This window comes from Exophiala spinifera (assembly GCF_000836115.1).
Source record: "Exophiala spinifera strain CBS 89968 unplaced genomic scaffold supercont1.1, whole genome shotgun sequence".
In the NCBI taxonomy this organism is placed as follows: domain Eukaryota; kingdom Fungi; phylum Ascomycota; class Eurotiomycetes; order Chaetothyriales; family Herpotrichiellaceae; genus Exophiala; species Exophiala spinifera.
The window spans coordinates 3,110,969-3,126,637 of NW_015622513.1; the positions used below are offsets into that span (position 1 = coordinate 3,110,969).

The following is a 15,669-nucleotide window of genomic DNA, read 5'->3' on the forward strand; positions in this document are numbered from 1 at the left end:
CCGTGTCCCACTTTCGCAGTAGTGTCGATGGTCCTTAAAGCCTACCTGCCTTTCGGTACTCTTGTGGAGCCGGTCAGTGCAAGATCTTGTGGACAATCCAATTCACCTAATATGGCTCCAAACACTCAAAATACGATCTTGTTGGCTCTGGGTCAACTGGTTGGCATCATTCCAGGCGCGAATTGCTCTGTGTCGATATGAAGGGCATCTAACACAGCCCTTGCTTTGTTCGAGTGGTTTACACAAACTCGTAAATCTCTCATCGAGGAGACTTGGGGTGATGGTAGGTCCGCGTAGAGATAAAAAGCCGTGATTTTCTAGGGAGTTGTGTCTCGACTTTGCTCCCATCATCCGTCTTACACAACAGACTGCTATTTGTCGTTACATTTTCTAGAAACACCAACCGCTTTGCCGATCATGTGGTAAGTAAGAGAATACATACCATGGAAAGACTGCTGACACAGCTGGCAGTCGCCATTTCGATGTTTGGCAAAAGCCTACCGAGAATGCGCCCGTGCTTGTCGCCATTCAGGACGCCGGCACACTCGACCACGTGCAATCTGCTGAACATGATGCAGATAGACTGGCGATCGGATCAGACAGTCCGGGATTTCTCACTAGTGAAGTGTCAGACGCCGATCCTGTCTGGTATTGTTGCGACTGCAAAACAGGCCCGTACAATCTAAGCACCGACCAATATTGCCCAAACTGTCATCGAAGGCGTTGCGGTCATTGTCCAATCAAAAAAGAAAAGAAGCCGAAGAAGTGATTCCACCTTGACAAATGTTCAGGTGGACTAGATGAATATCAGTCGTGCAAAAGCTGGCGGTAGCCTGTGCCAAAGATGGCCTGCCAGAGCGCTGGCGCTTGGTGACCACATGGACCAGAGTGTTTTACGCTAGGGGTGGAATTTTGCAGATTCTGTGATGGGGAATCCTTGTTGGCTGGTCTCGCTCAATGAATGGTGTGGTTCTGTTGTACTTCTGAAGCCCATTAGCCTCTGTCGTTAGTAACGCAACTGGTCGTGATGCTTATCCCCACGACTCCATACCTCAACAGTACAATCGGTCGTACATTTGGCCATAGCACGGACTACATGACTCAGGACTCGATCCAGGCTCAGTAATAAGTCTAGCAAAGCACTTTCACAATGCCTCGCCTGTGTGAGGCTCCCCTACCCGGCTGGCTTCCAAGTGATAAGCGGTGGAGACGTCTGAGCGCTGGACAGCCTCAGTCTGCTGTGAAACGCCACTTGAAGGCAACTAGTTGGGACCTTCGAGGCTGTGCCGGAATAGAAACGTCTTATCTATCTTGAACTGGGCACCAGCGGTGGTACCAAGCACTGGTGCCTCTTGAGGCGGACTCTTGATGTTTACGAGTAGTTCCAATGCCCGGTGGTTTCCACATCCCATTCCGGAATCGCAACAACTTTTGTCCCGTACAACGCCAAGGCCGGCGAGGCATCAAAGGCGCATTTCTGCCTAGACCGAGACGGCGCGCATCTCAAGGCAAATCTTCAGCCTTCACCTCGTCGCTCTACTTCACTCTCCCTTTGCCGCACATCCGCACAATTCACTCTTCTGCCTATGGAGGCTATCGACACAGAGCTCTCGAAGCCCTCACATGACCAGCTCGACATCAATAAGTCTCCAAGTGCACCTTTGCGCGATGCGAGGTAACATGGTCGACTTGTCCCCCTGTTGCCGGACACCCATGCTGATGATTGTATTGATGCAAGAGGTCTTGTTCATTCCACTCTTTCTCAAGTTCAAGCATTTGTTCTCTTGCAAGACGTTGCCATTGGAGCTACATGAGCGTCCGCATCTGGCGACTGTTCACCCTCGACAGGGCAGTTGATGTACGACATATCTACTCCCCACTCTTGACATGGCAATCAGCAACTTCAGGCAATGTTGCCGTGTTACCGGGACCATTTTCATCCTTCTGGAAGACTTTTCTTGGCCATTTCGAACACTGCCACACTCATCCGCTGGGTGCGTGTGATGAGTTTAGCATTCAGGAAAGACGATGACCTCACTATGATTTGCTGTGCCATCTACCCAGTGCCATCGCTGCCGCTATTTTCCTCAATCCTCATTGTCTCGTGAACACTGGCCAACTCCAGGGAATGTTGCACTGGAAGCAGTTTTGTGTTCGTTTTCCGAGCAGCATGAATGAGTCAGAAAAGTGCCAGGCAAACGATGCGAAATATGCAGGATGACCCGAGAACCTCAAACGTCTTCCAGGAGATGCATCAATGGGGCTATGCCGACTTACAAAACACCTGCCACACGCTTCACTCAGCTGGTACCAGATTGCAATGTATGTTCGGCGGGCCCGAAAGCATCTCATCCACAAGCCCTCTAGCCCTCTGGGACTTTGCTTCCTGATGAATGGTCGTTCTTCTTTCACGTCACATGGATGATGTCGACTGTATAATCCACGCCTGGTTTGGAGGCATTTTCCCTTCTGAGGCACAGCTCATTCTCCACTGGCAAGACTGTTGCTCGTCCCTGGAAACGAGTGACGATTTGCTGCTTGATACTTTTCATCTTCCTGTCATTGCTTACTGACCGTGTGTCTTTTTGCAATCAAGGAAACCGGCTGTACGCTTCACTTTCATGGTCAAAGGCATCCTCGCCTCCTCTCTTGGCTGACACAAGGCATATTCTCTAGCTTTGTGAGAATGATGTCGAGCAAAGATGCACGACTACTTCGTGAAGTCTTATACTGCGATTATGTCAAGGAGACGACACTGATATAAAACCTACCAACGTCTTCCTTCTGGACTGCTTGTTCATCCACCCAGCCTTCAGACCATAAGCTACGCTTGCAAGACTCAAGGTACTCTAACCTACCATACCCTCATCGTCTTTACCCTACTTGAATTTGCTTATTCACGATGCCCGGAACCGGTCCCGAGAACGCCTGGAAGTGCAGCAGTTGCCGCGAGGCCAATCCCAACCACCATTCTCGCTGCCCCGTATGCGACCATCAACGATGTACCAGTTGCCAAGCCATCCACCTGAAGCAAAGAAGCCCATCGAGGAGAGAGGATCGTCGACTTCCCAAGAAGTCCCATTAGCAACGGCCTCCCTAGTATGCTACCTGCAGAATCTTACCTTTTCGTCGAAATTACTAACGAGGATCTCATTTCAGATTACTGGGTGGTCGAAAAGCAGATCGAAGCAGACCACCAGTGAGACATCATCAGTCATCCTTGGTGCATATCAAAGACTTTGCATCGTGGTTGAGTCTATCAATAGGGGGACTGGATGGGAGAGGATGGTGGCTGCTCCATATCAGTTTTCGTGGAGTCGAGAACATCGTCGTTGATTGTTCAGTAGTTGGAGAGTGTATGGAGCAGTGCTGCTTCCCTAAAGAGTTCGTAGCCATTAACGCAGTCGCTCCTTTCTGTCTCAAGGTCTCAGGAACATCTCTCAATCCATCTTTCTTGCATACCCGAAGTGTCTGAAGGCCAATGCGACACTATCTAGCGCAGAAGAACAAATCTTGCACAAGCCGAGGTTTCCGTTGGACCTGCGGTTACTCTGGTGCTTGTACCTTTAACAAATCTGCTCGTACTGCTTCAGCCACAATGCAGCCGATTTCCACTAGAGAGCGTTTGCGACCCTCCTTTTCCCTCCAAACAAGGCTTCTCGAAGGAATGACCCTGGGATGGATGCTCGAGTGCCGAAACATCTCAAGGCCGAGCCAGCTAATTTCATGATCGACCTATGAGCATCATCGATTCAACAACCCCCAAGGAGGGCCGTTGCACGGAGCCGTGAAATCGTTGGCACTTTGCAAGGTTGTTCCCCTGCCAATGCACCTGAGAGATGGTTTGCTGAACTGGCCTCAGCCTTAATGCAAGCTACAGCACGTGGCACAGGGATCCGGGGATGAAGCTAGCCTTTGTTTACCAGCTTTTCGGTAACAAATCTTCTCTCTCTCTCTTTTTGCGCCAAGTTGAGAATATGATCTAATTCTCACAATTTGCATTTTGCAGCAATTTTGGCTTGCGCTTTCCCCTGTCTCCTCGCAGGGCAGAAAGGCAACCAGGGTAGGCTGAGCCACGGGCAACAAAGTCATTTAGACCCGCAGTCCCTCACCAGAGCAGGGCATGACACCAAGGGCGCCACTTTGAATTCTGCAATCGCCCTGGAGCGTCAGCGCCTGACGCAGATCAGGGAGAGTTACGCTCTGCTGTCTTGCTTGGTCCTCCCGCGTTGCGCTATGGCGTGCTACATCCGGGACTCTAACCCTCCTTCCGCCTTTGCTTAGCATTTCAAAGTTGAGCATTGTCCCAGACTCAGTTGGAGCTCTCGGTCAACTCTTACTTTTACAATCTCTTCAAGTCCCATCGTCGAATACACATTAATGTTGGTTCTATGTTTCAACAACAGGGGCCAACGAAGCCATGTCTGCCGTCCCACCCCTGCTGGACCCACTGACTACAAGATTGACTACTTCATCAGGTCTTTTGCAGGAAGTCCAATGGACGCCCTCATATCGACGATCACGCAGACGTTGAAAAGAGGCTTGCTTGAAGGGCATGAACGCCGTGTACGCCCCGTTGGGCGAATCGACTCCGCCATCCATCAGACTGCCTTCTTTCCTTGCCCTGCCCCCTGGGTGATATGCTGTTCCAGAAAAGGGGCCAGTCCTCGTGAGAAAGGGCGGTATAGAGAAGCAAACCGCTGGTGGTACAAGAACCCTCTGTTTTGTCGCTAACGTTCAATGTCAGTGTTTCTCCTATCCCATTCACCTTCTTCCGTCCATCAAATTACCTCGGATTGAAATCGATCATGCCTTCAGAATCGTCCACTCCAGGCCGTCCTCGTGAGGTCAAGCTTGTCCAAGCCACCCACTGGTATTGCCATATGTGCGATCCCAAGAAGCGTCATCCTTTGTTGTTTGCTATGTATGGGAAGTGCACCACAACAACCTGCCATCATACCAGATGCGGCTATTGTTCCTATAAAGTGATAAAATAGCGGTGCAACACCAAACGCCTTACTTACTGTTGGCCAGTTCACATGTAAGTGACTATCCTGCTTGATCTTTTGTACTTACTGACGACTAGGTCGCTAGATGCTCTGAAGTACCAACCTCTACCGTTTCGATCCTCTTGGTCTTCCAATGCATATTGGAGAAGTTAGCATTTATTACACCCGAATTCTTCTTACTATTGAGTCACCACACCGATCATCTCCTGAGAGCAGGACTCGTCTTGACAATGTGTGAGACTTGCCCTCTCGTCTGTGCACACTCGGGCAAGCAAGGAGATGGGACTCTGGAGGGAGCCAATATACATCCTGGTGATGAATAACTGTCGCGACTCTGGAGTCTGACAGACTGTCGAGATCCGGCCCCAAGGTTCTTCTCTGGTTGTGTGTTTGTCGGAATGTCGCGGAAGACCCCAACAACTCAAGAGGGCAAAGGGGGAAGGGACGAGAGAGACTGTGCAGTGTCCGACCGCATGTGCAACGCTCTATCAAATAGAAGGGGATTTCTTGACGCTGTGCGTCTATATGTATCCGTTGCCGAGACTTTCATTTTGATCCTTCCTGGCATCGAGGAGATATTGAATTTACTATTGTACTAACTACTACTGCCAGGTGTCTGGTCTCTTGAAAATGTGCTGCGCGTAGGCTTTTCAGTCTCATCTTTAAGGTGTACGAACCACAGAGTCAGAGTCAAGGGATTGTGAAAGTCGAATGAATACCTACACGCTACTGCTTCGCGTACATTTGTCGGACTCTACACTCTTCGTGTGCAGACTATTAAGAGAGCAGCCGGACAGTGTGATCCACGGTGCCCATCACGAGAGACGCACCCTGTCTCCCACCGCTTGCTACGGCACCGACACCCGCATCCGTGCCCTCGGGGTGCTTGGAGGTCTCTCGACCCAGTTCGCCGCTCAACATCTGTACTGTCCCTGTTCCAGGTTTGTTGTGGCGAGTTTCTGTTGTTTGACAGCTTTGGAGTCGATGATGGTCTTACGATTGACCGTTGATGTCGGCGTTCAACGGAATATCGCGGCCGCCCCCAGTTTCATGAAGGCTGAAGCCACAGAATTGACACAGGGCAAGTTTTGCCGTGATGAATGGCACCGCGTCAAGCGTGTCGTATCAACGCGAGCACCACGACACCCTCTGTTTCTCATAGCACGTCTGGGCAGAGAGCTCCAAGCCGGCTTTGCTTTATTTAGCTGGTGCCACACGCGCCTCCCCCATTCACTAAGCTGGGAACACGTCTATGAATGAACGAACGATCAGTCCTCCTCCTCCGAAGTGACGGATACAATCTCTACATACTTGATACCAGTCAACCTTGTCAACCTCCCGTGTAAAGTTGGCCGGAGATGTTATCAGCAACCTATCGTTGGAGGGGAATGCCACCTTTGGCACTTTTGATTCCTCGCCCAAGTCCTTCTCCCACTCCTTGTGGATGGCTCATTGGACATAAGGGTGGTGTTCTCGGCGGGTTCCCAAGCATCCCTGGGTTTGAAGACGCTGTCGACGGATACCTCGCTCAGATCACGTCCAGCTCAGGTGATGTGGGCTTCGCAATTCCCGCATACCTTGCATCACGCCCACTGCCGGATCACTGGGACCACGTTCAAAACATGAGCCTGAAATTCGAGGGATTCCGATACCAAACCGTTCAGGTCCATTCCGTCCCGGTCTCGTACCTCTTCATCACCTTCTCAGTCCAAAGCTTCGGAGTACCTCCTCCTTGTTACTGCGAGGACGAGCCGTTTGCCCCTCTGGGAAATTTCAAACCCGTGACCGCTGATGATAGTCCTGTTCCAAAAAATGGAAAGCATAAGTGGGCGCAGCTGGATCTTCCCGACTATTGGCGTTTCCTGGCTGCAGCGCAGATTTCGGCTTTTGGACTGAGCGAGCAGAGGTTCCACGAGATTGCACGGCCATACGCCAGCCCGAGTCATATCCAGAGCACATCCACTGGTGGGACCATATATTCTTCGGTGAGGTTGTGGTACACAACCTCGCTGGTGGAAACCCAGATCACTCTGGACGGTGTGAATGCAACTCTCGATGCCACGGGTGAGGAATCGGCCAAGGCTGCTGTAAGGGATATATGCGGCCACAATGTCTTGAGCGCAAGTGCACGATTACGCATCGCCATTCATCGGAGCTCTGTCGTATTCACGTGGAACATGTTCGAGAAGGCCGAGACGAACCCGCCCGAGATCAGGATTGAGGCAATTTTCGTCCCAACTCTAGGTGATATCGACGTGGAGTTCAGCACACCATTCGACCCGCCGCCACCGTTGAATGAAATCAAGAAGTAGACTCGCGAAGCTGTCTTCAAGTTGGTCGGTGACGCTCTTGTCAGACGCGAAAACGCTGCAAATATTTGACTTATCGAGAGAGTGCCAGAACAATGGCACCCGGAGGTTTGGGGTGGTCGACGATAGATTCATCGAAGAGAGGCTGTAGTGCTCTTGTGTCAGCTACTCAGCAGTAGCCAGGATCAATCGGCAAGTTGCATTCCCCTCTTCCTTCGGGTCTTCATCGTGTGATGGATACCTTTCTTCACATGAAAGGACCAGTGTAATAAAGAGATAAGAATCACGGTACTAACATTGCGTACAAACAGCGCCGCTTCACAATGACTGCCGTGTCTTCAGCAACCTCTATACAAAGGTTCTACCTGAAAGTTGGACTTCGTGGTTGTCAAGACAACCATGTGTATTTCGCAGCTTACCTACAATAGGTATTGTACCTGGTTACCAAGTAGTCACAATCTCGACTATCTCATCAGCTCACAAGTCATGATTGGTGGACGAACCCCCGGATTTCAGCCCGACGTCCGACTAGTTCTTACTGTGACAACAAAGCAAAAGCGAAGCCAACACCCACGACAGTTTGACACGATTCTGCCCGCCATGAAAGAGCGTGAGATACGCGTTGACATTAATCGAGGTCCCAGATTTCGAATCCGCATAGCCATCATCGATCGAGCGCTGAGAGTTCTGACGCCGTCCTAGCTTGAGACCCCTCCGTGTCAACAGTCAACAAACCATCAACGATCAATACTCAGTACATTGACCGGTTCACTTCTACAGTCCACCGGTATTCACTTCCGCTCATACAGTGGACCACCGGCGTCACGTACAGTCTAGCCGGCGTACGTCGACTAGCCGATCCGAAGTTATCGACCTGGAACGCATCCCATGCATTTTGTGATTTGGCCTCAAGGGGGGCTTCTACGGAAATCTCCTACTTCGTCCTAGTCAGGACGCGCGACACAAAACCAGTGGATGAGAACTCTTCTTCAACGTTGGCCGGCCAGTCCGGATTGAAATTTTTTGAGAGCCTGATCACCGAGACCCGCATAACCGGTGAGCAAGAAGATCGTCGCAAAAGACTTCAACGTTGAGATAAGATGATCCCTGTCTCGACGCTGGCCTCGTCAGCGCACAACGAGACACACGGTTCACAGACAGCGATTAACGGATGCCTCTCCCCAGCTAAGCCCATGTAGTCATTTTTCTTGTTGACCTGCGCTCAGACGTTACGAGGATTGAAAAACAGGCAAACTCACTACTGCATCCCTTCGAGTGCATATACGAGCAATTCAATCGCCAAGTCAGGCCGGGGGTCGACGTCGCCTCGAGCGCTCCCAAAAAGGGGGCATGCGAAAAACCCAACCCCATTCATTCTAGTGTACGGTCCTCCGTATACGAGCTCCTAATCTCCTGTGGCCATCGACGTCCTGCCGCTGGTTTTCTCTGCAGGGGCTGGGATGCTTCGTGGCTATGCCTTGTCCACACCGCCTTTTGAAAGTGTTTGTGCGATTGTGCCAGGGCCATTGAGATATGGTGTCATTTGCCCTTTCAAGTTTTCTTCTCGAGGCGAGGCTGATCGCCGAGAAAGGAGAAAATACCTCAACAGGGGCCAGTCTAAGACTCTGAGCCTCTTTAAGCCTCTCGCGCAGGCGTCCCTTCATTGCCCTTCCCATCTTTTGCCCTTCATGAAAAAAAAAGAAGCCCAGACCCCCCTCAATCTTGACTCTTGAGGCCTTTGTCACGGGTGCAGGCCACAGCCCCCTTTACCAAGGCCATCTGTCTTTTGAGCTGGAGAACGACACTTGCGATCTTGTCGTGCAGCTGGCCCGACGAGGCTAAATGAGCCCCAGGGCGAACAGCTTTGGCAAAGTCGTCAGACAGGTACCGTGTGGCGATCAGGAATCAGAAGGGCACAAACTCTGCAGCCCCCCAGACCCAGACCCAACTATCTGTAAGCATGACACGAACCACGGTGATTTTTGGTTATGATTAGCTTGATGCCTAGGCCGCGCAATCTGCCTCTTTGGTTTGCTTCATGCCTAGAATGACGGGGGAGCAGCGAGGGAGAAGGAAGAGGGCGCTTCATCTCAGGCAAGGAACCGTTGCAGAGGCGGCTTTTTGAAAGTCGCACCAGCTGTTCGATTACTACCCTCGTCCATTGCGCCAGGGACGGACACAGACCCAAAGCCCTCCTACTCAGCCGGCGCATCGAGGGTCATCGTACGCCTCGGCGCCTGCTGAGGTTGCTACTATTCTGCTGCTCCTCCCTCCTCTTCTCCTTCCCATCATTTTGCCCCCACGGCACACCAGGGTGGTCGTGAAAACCTTTGGACGCATCGAAGGAGCCCAACATGAGACGGACACGGGCGAAGGAGGATCTGGCGGTGCCGGCGGCGGCGCGGAAGAGCCAGGGCAGATCAGGATCCCTCTTGGATCTCAGGTAAGGGTAGCCCATGGCCAGGTTTTTGTGCCGTTTGACACTACACGCCGCGTTCGTCCGCCTTGCCTTTGATCGAGCGACGTCTATCGCGATCCGACGGGTCATCAGAGAGGCGACAGCAGAAACGGGTGCCGCCGCCGCCGTCTTCACTGACCATCTATCCGTCCAACCCACCCGGTGTCCTCACTGCACGTGTATTGTCTGTATTTTAGTATCCCGAGACAAGAACGGGACCTAGATAGCCACTGGTGACAAAAAGAACTTGTACCTGGTAACCTGAGCAATACTGTCGACTCTTCAATCGCTTCCATTTCATAAAGCCTTGAACGCATTCCGTTACTGAGAAATCTTGTTGCGATAAATGTCCATCGCCGCGCGGACGTCTTTACTCCAAACGACGCTAACAATTCACGACTGGCCGCCCGACGGTAGATCACTCGTACACCGTCCCGTAATGCCTCAATTGGACAAAACGTGCTCATGGAACAAGACGATCAGTTTGGCCATTCTATATTCGTCCATGTATGTCATCGGTATGCTTTTCGCTCCGTGGCACATATACCTAATATTCATGAGGAATGAATCCAATACTATATAGTACATCTGCAACCTCGACGTCACCTCCATTCCCCAACCTTGACCCTGAGTTTCAAACACGACGTCAAGAGGCAAGGCTGAGTTTTACTGATGGCTTGATCCATCACCTCCTCTTCTTCGCTCCAGACTTGGTCTCCTTCCCACTGGCACTGGCGACAGGCGCAGACGGTTTCAACTCCTTTGTATCTTGCCCTTCCAATTCTTTGGGCTTCTCTGCGCTACTCGTCTCGTCCTCCTCGTCTTCACCACCCTGGCCAAACTCGTTGACACGAGTATAGTCGACCTTATACTTCCACTTCTGGTACAGCCAGACAAAGAAGATGACGTCGTCGCGGAGTGTGGCGAGACGATGGAGGAACGGCATGCGAATCGTGAACGCAAACAGATCATCAATGAACGTATTCAAAAACTTGTACGTCAGGGCCTTGCTGGGCATGTGCGCCACAGACTTGAGGCGATAGTTGATGTATAGACTTGGCACCATCATGAGGAAGCCGTAGGCGTACACGGACCCGACGAGCGTCTCAATCACAAAGCTGTACCATGACTTGTGCGTCTCATAGATGAGTGAGTAGACCGCATAAGCGAGCAGGAGTGGAACGGCGATGATGTAAAGATAGCGAAATGCGATCTGGTCGTATTCTTGCGTCTTCCTCTCTGTCTCGGAGAGCTTGTGCTTATCCTCGAACACCACAACATACGGGAGGAACTTGAATGACGAGTCCGGTCCCGGTTCCCGCAGGCGCACGTTGACCGTCTTGGTGATCTTCCATGCTTCTAGAAGTATACCAAACCCTTGACTTGCGAGGATCATCCAGGAGGTCGCTTCGGAATTGTCGACAAGGTACAAGAAGATGACAGTTTGCATAAAGACGTTGGCCAAGATGGTTCGTACTGATGTCCCTACGTTGTCCTTCTTCGTACGCCAATGCGAAATGTCGTTCTTGAACGCGAGTCCCTCGAAGACCATGTGCAGAATACTGACGACGAAAGTCGTGCCGAGAAGATATGCGTTGGTATCGAGCAATATCTCTTTGAACTTTTCGAATTCGCTGCCGTCACCGCCGGCAGGCATGGGCCCACCTGAGGCGGCTTGTTGCTGGTTCTGTTTCATGCCTTCGTCGACAGTGGCGAGTATATTGTACTTCCAGTTGGGCATGTTGTACAAGTCGATGTTGAGCGGCATTTCCTGCACCGTGTCATTGAGCTCAGTCATGTGGGATCGAAGTTGCCAGAAAGTGTTGAGGAAGATGACTGGGTAGTACCATCCGTTCATGCCTGACTCATCTCGAGCCCCGGTACGTTCCAGCACGGTGTTCTTTCGCAGAGCTGGGTGCATCTGTCGCCAGTTCTGCACGCCGGAGTTGGGGATCACCGCCAGGGTGAAGTTCGGATGATAGAAGGATCCAACCTGAGGGCCTTGAGGTTCCTCAAGCTCTTCTTCGGGTTCTTCGGTCTTTTCGAGCAAGTTCTTCAATTTGCGTGCCTTCTTCTTGGGAAGATAGTGATTTAGAGGCTTGCTGAATGTGTACGCTTTGGCAGGGTCGAATGTGGATGCCGTAGGGTCCAGTTCATTGCCAGTCAAAGCCACGAAGAAGTGTGCCCACAGAGTACCATTGTGTTGAACTTCCTTTGGTATGGCAATGGTGGTATGAATTTCCCTGTTCTCTTCGTAATCTCCAATCTGGAAATTCTTCTCATCCAGCACCAATGTGTCCTTCGGTTGCTTCGACAGTGGGAAGATGGCCGTGTTTGGCGAGACATAGACTTGGATGTCGACTGATCCGCCATCGGGCCAAATTGGTGCAACGTTGTAGGGGATTGCAGAGTAGTTTGTCAATGCGGTCGCATCAACCCTTTCCTCAAAGTTGACATTCGCTTTGGGGGCTGCACTGCCGGACGGGGTAGTCTTTGAACCAAAAAACTGGTTGACCGCGAATTGCGTGATCATGAAAATGGCAAGTCCTTGGAGGAGCGATTTGAACATGGACTGTGATTCATGGTCAGCGAAACTGCGAGCGGGCCAGAGGACCACGGACACCTACTCCTCCAGTTTCCTCCTGCCTGGCGGCAGTGCCGCCGGTGCCGGTGCCTCTTGACTCTGGCATGTTGACTTGTCAGAGTCTCACCCAGTGTTGCGGTAGAGGTGGCAGGATGGATAAGAAGGTCGCAGCCTACGACGCAATGGACCTGGGCCCGCCTACGAGTGCTATACTAGCCGTGCGGAAAATGTTTGTTCCACAGCCGAGGGCTTGGCGGCATCGAGGTCTCTTCGAGCTCTTCGCCGTCAGTCCAATGAGCCAGCTGGAGTTGATCACGACACCATCCGCTGTTTCTTCGCCCATTACCTGTATCATCTACTGAGATGGTCCATTGAACATGGGCCAAGCTTGGTAGGTAGGCCATGATCTGTCGAGTTTGCAATGGCCAATGGAGCAGTGGTGCCTATACCCCCGCCGCAATTTCCCACGCATAATGCTCCTAGAGTCTGGCTACTAACGTCCGGAGACTCGCCCATTGCCATCTCTGTTGCGCGGCAAGTGCTCGACCATGGAGACTATGTCGTCTCGGGCATTATACAGGCCGATTTTGAGGATGAAAGTGTGCGCAGTAAGGAATTCAAGAACTTCCTCTCCGAAGTGGTACAAACAAATGGATGGAAAGATCGGTTAAAAATCGTACCATTAGACATTCGGTATGTTGACCCCCTCGTCATGACTACAGCTTCTAGAGAAGGTTGGTTCTTTACTTCGTAGTGTTCATACTGACCTTATGTAAGACATGTCGGGCAATGTCAAGCAGCCATTGCAGAAGCTGTCCACGTCTTCAAAAAGATAGACATCTTATTCTGCTGCACCAGCGAGGCAGTCATTGGAACAGTGGAGGAGCTTTCGGCAAATCCGAGAACATTGACTATGGTTCGAGATCAGTTCGAGAAGAACTTCTTCGGGCCGATGAATATTATTAAAGCTGTAATCCCCCACATGCGGTCGATGATGAACGGACACATCATCGTGCTTGGTGGCATCACAGGTCATCTTGGGACGCCTGGGTTGAGCATGTATTGCGCTTCGGGGTGGGCGCTGGAGGGTTTCTGCGACAGCATCGCTTACGAGATCGCTCCTTTCAACATCAAGCTGACAATTCTTCAAGCCAGCGTGGAGATAGGAATTCTGACGAACAAAATCACGTCGGCACCTCCGATGAAAGAATATTCGAGGGAATTTGGACACACTGCGCCCATGTTCCGAGGCATTCTTGATGGTCTGCTGAACCGTCTTCCTGGGATCCGGTCTCAATATCCTCCACCCCCGGAAAGTGAGATTCAGTCGCCTTCCTCGGAAGCAGAAAGACAAAGTGGTCCCTACCTCCTCAGTCGGAATGAAGTGTTCAGTCTGTATCCGCCTCTCAGCCATGCTCATACAGAGAAACTAGTAGCTGAGACTGTGCATGCGTTGACTGCTATCGGTGGCCATGAGAACCCTCCGGCAAGACACATTGTGGGCGTCGAGGGCGTAGCCAGCGTCAAGGAAAAGCTCAAGACTGTCAGTGAGGAGCTTGAAGAATTTGTCGACACCAGCGCGTCGGCCGACATGGTGAAGCCAGGACCGGGTTATGGCCGTGCCTCAAGCGTTGCTGATGTAGATTTCAAAGACTTGGAAGGTAGCGTCTTCGACGCCTCAATGGCTTGACTTAGGTTGACATGCTTGACTGGTTGGAAACCCAATACTTGGTCTGAACCTCAGCGTCGGCTGTATCGCCGTTCTTCTTCATGCCGTCTATGATCAGGATCCGGGCGCGAATAGCCGGGAGACCTGCTCCTTGACCTCCCACGACGTTCTCGGATCCGTTGTCTTTCAGATGAGACTGACCTGGACCGTCTGTGCCTGTGGTGCTCTTGTCTGTGACTCCTGTGCCGAGGGTCTTCGTCCCTATCCCGTCGTCGATACTCGCCGCGCTTATGCCGCTCTCGACTCCGACTGCGGCGTTTTCGATCACCATGGCGTCGCTTGTATTCTTTAAGCGCATATTTCAGTTCCCGATCTTGTTCTCCTCCTGTGCCTTCGAGGCGCTCAGTAGTAGCATCTCCTCTCTGCGGGTCTGAAGCCCGGCCATAGCCAACCCCCCTTGTACCTGTGAGCTCATCATCTCCGGCGGCCTCTTTCAAAACCTTCCTAACCTCACGTTGTGTGCCTAATTCTTCCATGTTGGGGTTGTTTCGTGGCGCAACAGGGAGTCCTAGTGCTCTTGCCAGGGCATCTTCTTCCGCCTCTTTGATTCGACGAATCTCTTCTCTTCGTTCTCTTGCAGCTTTGGCATCTGCATCCTCGCCTGCATCTCCTGGGGTTTCACCTTTTGCATACCAATTGAGATCTCGACCCTTTTGCCAACGCCCGACTGGGGCCATTAACGAGTGTCCTAGATAATTTTCGCGGCGCGAGGAGGTCTGAACATCGGACCATTTGAAGTCTCCCGTTCCACCTCGAGAACCTTCCTTCCGCACCGTGGCTAGGAGATCCATGATTGAGTATAAGGTTGGGGCGAGAAAGAAATTCGAGGTGGGCGCAGTGCTCAAGGAGGCTTCGTGTTCCTTGGACTGAACGTCGTGTAACGCGGTCGTCTCTCGCAGTGGTGGAATCAAAGCGAGAGCAAACTGGATTAGGAGCCGCTGCCCACAACCCGTCCCTTACGTAGACTACCTAGTGAAAGGTATCATGCGTCATGCAGAGCCCGATCGAAGGGTGGGCGGACGAGGAGTGGCGCTTTGAAAAGGAATAATCAGTCGTTGGTGGGAGGGTTGCTGCTTGTGTTGCCAACCACAGCAAGAAAGTGCAGTTTTCGGCGATTGAACGGGTGCAGGATGCAGGATGTGGATGAGGAGAGTAACAATGATGTAGGTGCGAGGCGAACCTGTTCGAGTGTGCTTCTCAGGTGTGTCAAGTCTGCGGATGAAGTAAAGATCTGTGCAAGCATGTCATGATTCTTCCCCAGAATTCCGCATCGTCCGTCTCTTCTCGTCTGCAACTTATCCTCACTCTTATACGAGTAACTTGCCTGGTGCTCTTCATCCTCACTTCGTCTGCGGCTGGTAAATTGCGACACGTCGTGCGCCATTCATGTTCCTTTTGACCACCTGCAGCCTGCACCTGTCACTCTCCAGCTGTCACCGATCTTGTACTGCCTGTCTGTGAAGACCTTACTCTCTTGAATCTCGCTGTGGCTTCCTTGCCGCAAGCCCAGCTCACTGCGAACACTGGGTTAACAACAAGACTGTGCTCATGATCTTCCCAATACCCCTCGAAGCCGAACC

The 15,669-nt window shown here is 51.7% G+C and overlaps 4 protein-coding genes across 4 annotated transcripts; 2 read left to right on the plus strand and 2 right to left on the minus strand.

The window, feature by feature from the left end:
- Positions 1-6,397: 6,397 nt before the first annotated feature.
- Positions 6,398-7,321, plus strand: PV08_01165 (uncharacterized protein; the record flags this gene model as incomplete). Its single annotated transcript, XM_016375530.1, has 1 exon — positions 6,398-7,321. One exon carries the CDS (start codon positions 6,398-6,400, stop codon positions 7,319-7,321), a length of 924 nt encoding a protein of 307 aa, XP_016240806.1.
- A 3,140-nt stretch (positions 7,322-10,461) lies between these two features.
- Positions 10,462-12,466, minus strand: PV08_01166 (uncharacterized protein; the record flags this gene model as incomplete). Its single annotated transcript, XM_016375531.1, has 2 exons — positions 10,462-12,348; positions 12,404-12,466. The coding sequence occupies 2 exons, from the start codon at positions 12,464-12,466 to the stop codon at positions 10,462-10,464; spliced, it is 1,950 nt and encodes a 649-aa protein (XP_016240807.1).
- A 315-nt stretch (positions 12,467-12,781) lies between these two features.
- On the plus strand, positions 12,782-14,050 carry PV08_01167 (uncharacterized protein; the record flags this gene model as incomplete). Its single annotated transcript, XM_016375532.1, has 2 exons — positions 12,782-13,053; positions 13,138-14,050. The coding sequence occupies 2 exons, from the start codon at positions 12,782-12,784 to the stop codon at positions 14,048-14,050; spliced, it is 1,185 nt and encodes a 394-aa protein (XP_016240808.1).
- Position 14,051: 1 nt separating this feature from the next.
- Positions 14,052-14,880, minus strand: PV08_01168 (uncharacterized protein; the record flags this gene model as incomplete). The annotated part of the gene is made up of 2 exons (XM_016375533.1): positions 14,052-14,290; positions 14,340-14,880. 2 exons carry the CDS (start codon positions 14,878-14,880, stop codon positions 14,052-14,054), a joined length of 780 nt encoding a protein of 259 aa, XP_016240809.1.
- Between the last annotated feature and the right edge of the window lie 789 nt (positions 14,881-15,669).